This window comes from Ahaetulla prasina, chromosome 1 (assembly GCF_028640845.1).
Source record: "Ahaetulla prasina isolate Xishuangbanna chromosome 1, ASM2864084v1, whole genome shotgun sequence".
NCBI lineage: Eukaryota > Metazoa > Chordata > Lepidosauria > Squamata > Colubridae > Ahaetulla > Ahaetulla prasina.
In genome coordinates, this window is record NC_080539.1 from 200,857,636 (window position 1) to 200,863,635 (window position 6,000).

Here is a 6,000-nt window from a genome sequence, read left to right on the forward strand (position 1 = left end):
CATTTTGAAAAATTCTCACCATTGCATCATGGGTGAAATAAACTTTAGTCTCAAATTGGCAGTTTTTGCATTTGGAACAGGCTGACACTGTGACAACTAAGCCATATTGATTATCTGATATACAATCTATTATATCCTGGCACATGATTGTGCCACTCTATTAAGTTTATAATGTCAACACTAAATTAGGAGTAATAGCATATTAAATTCAGAAATGTACAACCTCTTTCTTTCTCTCAAAACTTGGAGCCAGAGAGACCTCATGCTTTATATTCCCAGAACACAACCTCAGAGCTGGAACCTATTTTTAATTCTATAAATATGTGAAGAGAACATGAAGGCAAACTAGAGAACAGGAAACTGTCTTGGGTTAAAAAAATACTACAAGCATGTCTAGTCACAAACATTTCTGTCACGCTAAATGTATTATTTTTTTGAAGAGCTATAACGATGCCTTAAACTTAATAGTGCTGAACTGTTTCAAGCAAATTTGAGGTTTAAATGTTGTGAAGATAGAAGAAGAAAGAGAGGAAAAGACAGCATGTAGGTGAACAACTGAAGTTACGAATACTACCAAGTAACTCATAAGTGCACTGTATCTCTACTTTTTAATACAGTACGCCTTAATTGTTTTGCAAGCATGATATGAGCTAAGTCTTCATTTTATTTGGAACTACATTGGAAAGAAAAGGGGTTTGAAGAAAGGGGTTCAAAATACATTCAGGAAAAACAGATTTAAAGTGTGCTGGATTGTTGGTTTACCGGAAGAATTAAAAAGCTCTTAGAATGAAAAAAAAAGCTATTGAAACCATGCAAAACTGATTAGTCATGAAGATCAGAATGAATTAATTCTAAAAATTTAAATTGGACTAAGCAATTCATTTAAACTTTGACTACATCACCATTTCAACCCACATCAAAGGCAGATAGCTAGTTTCCAAAAAGAATGTAAATTGCACTGAAGTAGGAAATGAATGGGTATCCAAAAGCCATAACTATTCCACCTATAGCATTAGCTTCACCAGCATCTTTTAGCTCAGATATGGAATAATAGATTGAAAAACTCCTAATATCATATAGGAATATTTTCTTAACATTATTTATTGGATAGATTTTTATGTCACTCATCTCACTTCTTCTTTCATGTCTAGATCAAATTTTAAATTGCCAGAATGCAACTGCCTTCTTGACAAGTTGTTGGCCAAAATAAGTCATTATCAGTACATGTTTTTGGTAGTAGCTTACATACCAGCAGATGGGCCAGGTTCTACATCTCTCCACATTCACACAGAGTATTGTTATCTACCAAGAGCCTCCGTTTCAGCATATTGGTTTTACACTTCAGCATTCCAACTCTCAAGTAGTATGCTTGTTCTTGTCATAATGTTTGTTCTTACTGTTCCTAGATCTGAGTCTGTGGGCTTGGGTTTATGTCTCTTCAGTGGATGCTAAGGATCATTCTCTTCCTTAGTTCTCTTGGCATCTGCTGTTACTTTTCTGCAGATCTTAGGTGGGGCAATGCCAGTGAGAGGATATATTTTCTCAGTTGGTGTAGGTTTGAGACATCCTGTCACTTAGTGTGCTACTTCATTGACGGCAATACCAACTTGTTTCACGTGTGCAGATGCACCCCACACTGGAACAGCATACTCTGCTGCAGAGATGCTCAAGGCCAACGCTGATGTGAGCAACATAGATAGATTGTTGAGCTCCCTGTGTGTAGTTTATCAATTTCCTGATGATATTGTTCCTTGAGCTGACTTTAGCCCTAGTGTTCAGACAACACTGTTTAAAAGAGAGTGTCCTATCGAGTGTCATGCTGAGATTACACGCAGCTGTTGGACAATGCTGTTCCCCTGGAACATAACATCCAATTCTTCTCTACTCATCTCACTGATACAGAGACTTTGGACACCTTACAACAGGGGTCCCCAACCCTGGGTCGTAGCCTATCTCCAGGCTTGAGCCCTTTGGAACTAGGCCACAGAAGTGGCAATCGAGCACATGTGTGCACACTCATCCCCCCTTGTGCAAACAGTGAGTGTGCACGTACATTCATGTTCCATTTGCAGGAGTGGCAGGCCCATGATTAAGGAGCTAGACTAATTTATACTATATTGCACCTATTCTGTACAGAGTATTTAGATTATGCTGCAGAATTTAAATTCAACTCAAGGCACTGGGTTTGGCCTTTAACTTCTAAATTGGCTTGATCCATGCTTCCTGAAGGACTGCTTACATATGTAAGAGTCAAATAGAACAGTAAGATCAATATTTGACTGATCAATAACAGCTATTACACTAGTTGGTAGGGGAATATTGGGCTATCTCAATCAAAATTCAATGATTTTAGAAATGCATCAATCATTACTGGTTCTCAAGGAACACTTTTAGGAGATATGATTAATAATGTGTTTTAGAACCAGGCCTCATGGCAATTGTGAAATCTTTACTATGCTAAATTCTCCATGTCCTCTTAACCACTTCAGGGCTGACAGGATTCTAAATTATAGCAAAATCAAATCACTCTAACTTAATGCTAGGTACAAATATAGGGAAACAAATGAGTAGATGTCTCAAGCAAGCAAACTACACAATAAAGAAGTGATACTTTCCTAAATAATTTTGTGAAATCTTCTTCCCCAGTGATTCTGCCAGCTTTCTCCAAACCAGTATTCTCCAGATGTATTTAAACTACAGCTCTCAACCTTCTTAAGCAATACTGTATGGCTGTTGGAGAAGATCAGCACCTTATTCTTCAGCGCAATCTAATGCATTATGCTCAGAATTAATGAAGAATCACTCTTGCTCTCAAGTTACTGTACATAGGACTGCAACTTTGACCATCCTTCGGGAGATAGGGCGGTATATAAATTTGAATAAATAAATAAATAAATAAATAAATTTAGATTCTCCCTAATATTTCATTCATTATTCAAATTATTTTTCAGAAAAAAGGCAAGGAGGTACAAACATCAACCCTTCTAAAATCCTTATGAAACTATCACCCTATTTTTATACAGCAGAGAGACTGGCTGGCTGGATATATACACAAATTGAATTCAATCTTTTAAAAGATTAGCTTTTAAAATCTTCTGCTGTAAATGATTAAAAGAAACTTCCCAGCATTTCTAAACTTGTCTTAAAAATAATTTATATGTATATATATTTTAACATTTTGTATTTGTAACTGCATTTGTAACAGCTAATTTCCCCCTTTTTAAATGGTGTCATTTTCTATCAACACTAACCTCTCCAGTGATTCTAGTAAAACAAATATTTCAATATATTTCAATCAATAAAGCCTTTAACACATAATTTTAAAAATAACATATATATTAACCCTAGCTGATTCAGAATGTGTGAGATAATTGATTTCACTAAAGAGTTGGTGATTGATTGCATATGAATACTATTGAAAAATGGGTGAATTTTGAGTGTGTTTACAGATTATTGCATAGGACACAAATGGTTTCACTTCTGCCTGTTTCTGCTTCATTACCTACAATCCTTCACACATGTGTATCTATTTTGTTTTTTTAACTACTGTGGTTCTCTATATTTAACTAGGATTATTGTGCTTGATCATCCCCATACTGGTCCCCATTTAGTTTTTCTGCAACACCAGTAATGATTATAGATGTATCTACTACTGGTAGAGCATCTCTGATATGAGTCTACTTGCTTCTGTAATGATAAATTAAGCTTAAATATACTGTTAGGTTTAAAAAAAGATTTTAAAGAAAGTTGCACCAGAAGTTCCTAATATTTTAAGACATCATACAAATGGATGAATGCAGGATTTGGAGTAACTGAGGTTTCCTTAGACAGAATAGCTTAATGTGATCTGTAGTACCCTCCAGATGTTTAAAGCACTAATAAAGAGCACAACATGCCACCGAGAAATAAAGGCAAGAAATTAAAGCAAACTTAAAACTTTTACTCCACAGAACTCTCCTCTCACTCACCCATTTACTCTTTCAGACTTATGAAAAGCAGTTAAAAAGCCATCAACACACACACTGTCATAGCTAGAGAGTAATCATCTCACGTTCAAGATCTGATCTAGGAAGTCAAAAAAAAAAAAAAAAAACTACCGTCCCCATTATTCTGATGAAGGCCATGCGGGATTGCAACCCCAGAATGCCAGCCGTGTGCTCATCGGAAATGCTGGAAATTAAAAGCATTTGGATGATATTTATTTGGAGAAGGCGGTCCTAACGGTGAAATCCTGGAAAGAAAACAGACCCGTTGTACTGAAAAGGATGGACTGTTTCATGGGCAGATTCCTTTTTTTTTTTTTAATAATCCGATATAATTTTATTGAAAGCAAAGCGAACGTGCTCGTGCTCCTCTCGCTCGCTCTCCTTCTATAAGAAGCCATCGTAGAAGAAGTGAAGAGGTTCACCTCGGATAGTTTCTCCCTCCCCACCCCCCTCAAAAAAATCCTCTCTCTTTGAAATGAAATTACCGCCGATTCTCCTTCCCCTAAACAGGCATCTCCTAAACCGGGCTGAATATCAAATGCAAACTTAAAGAGCCGCTGCCGCCCCGGGGGCTTCTAGTCACAGTCGTTTCAACCTCCATTCCTCAAATCTCCCACCTAGGGCTTGAAATGAACTCCTAGCTTGACCTTCTCGATGAGCGACCGCACCGCTCCCGCAGAACAACCCGCAGCCTCGCCTTCGCCGTTTGATGCCCCTTCCTTCCTCCTCCCCCCCCACACCCACCCACCGCCCTCCTGCACTCCCCGGGCGCTTGTTTCCAAGGCGAAGACACCCTGCGGGGCTCCACGACCCGATCTGCTACCCACTGCGGTCGAGGAAAGCGCCCAGCGGGCATCTCCTGGCTGCCCGATCGCCAGCTGCTACCTTTGCCCAGGTCGGGGCAGCACTGGGCGCGTCCCCGGATCCCGGCACCTCAATGCAAGGCAAAGCCATCTGTGAACGTACCTTGATAATACTGCTCCTCCGAGGGGTCGCCCGGGCCGCTTCCAGGAGCCCCGAGTCCGAGTCGGTTGCCAGGGTGCTGGCAAAGCGCTCCGCGGCGCCGGTGCCGGTCCCGGCTAGCAATACTCCGCTCCTCCGTTCCCTTCTCTTCCCCAGAGGCGCCGCGGACATCTCAAAAGCTCCGGGCTCCGTAGACATCTCCGCGTCTTCCTCGCCCTTGGGAGCGATCACGGACGGAGGTTCTCGATACCCGGAGCCTTGGGCCATGGCGGGTCCCGCTCCCCCAAGCGGAATCTCAACTTGGCGGAGGCCACTTCGACCAAAAGAGCGCGAGTCAGACCCCCTTTCACTGCAGTGCAGCGGACCCACCAAGTTTCTCCGGGAGAATCATTGGGGTGGCGTGGTTCAAAATCCCCGGCTGGCTTGGTGAGCCCCAAGGCTAGTAGTTGTCCATGCGCGGCTGTATGAGTGCGGCGGTGGCAGGGGAGGGGCAGGAAGGCGCTAAACTTGGACAATGAGGGAGTTTTCCAGCCGCGGAGAATTACAAAGCAACAGCCATCCTCCTCACACGCCCATCCAAACGGAGACTCTCTTTCTTGCCCTCTGAGATTAATACGCGCATCTCATACATATATATGTACACGTATACACGAGACAGCTATATCTAGACAAAGAGGCTATATATAGATATAGATATGTAGGTAGGTAAGTAGGTAAATAGAGAAAGAGATAGACGCGCTGATCTCAAGTACGCGCCAAGGAAGACGCTCGGAGCCAGGCGAAGCCCGCCAACCAGCAGGAAGTGCAGCCGTTCTCACTCTTCTTGCCTGTGACAGAGCCTGACTGCTTTTGACAGACGAGACTGATAGACGTCAGCCAGGGCCAGTAATCGTGGGAGAAGCGTTTTGACCGGAGCCGGCGCGGCCTATCGTTCTCTCGCAGGGCGTGGCCAAGGCATAGTGTGCGCGCGTTTGTGCGCGCGCGCACGGAGTCTGATGTACATTGAAAGAGAAAGAGGAACGTGTTCTTCGTTGAGAGCGGGTCTCAGTAA

The 6,000-nt window shown here is 42.0% G+C and overlaps 1 protein-coding gene across 2 annotated transcripts in view; it reads right to left on the bottom strand.

The window, feature by feature from the left end:
- The window catches only part of PLCL1 (phospholipase C like 1 (inactive)), a 237,245-nt gene extending 231,493 nt beyond the window's left edge, over window positions 1-5,752 (bottom strand). Inside the window, exon 1 of one of the 2 annotated variants that reach the window (XM_058187874.1) lies at window positions 4,953-5,752. In XM_058187874.1, coding sequence (XP_058043857.1) covers window positions 4,953-5,216 — 264 coding nt within the window. In that variant the 5' untranslated portion in view covers window positions 5,217-5,752. The remainder of the gene's footprint in view (window positions 1-4,952) is intronic. The other variant, XM_058187892.1, reaches the window with a different exon arrangement.
- Window positions 5,753-6,000: the final 248 nt, after the last annotated feature.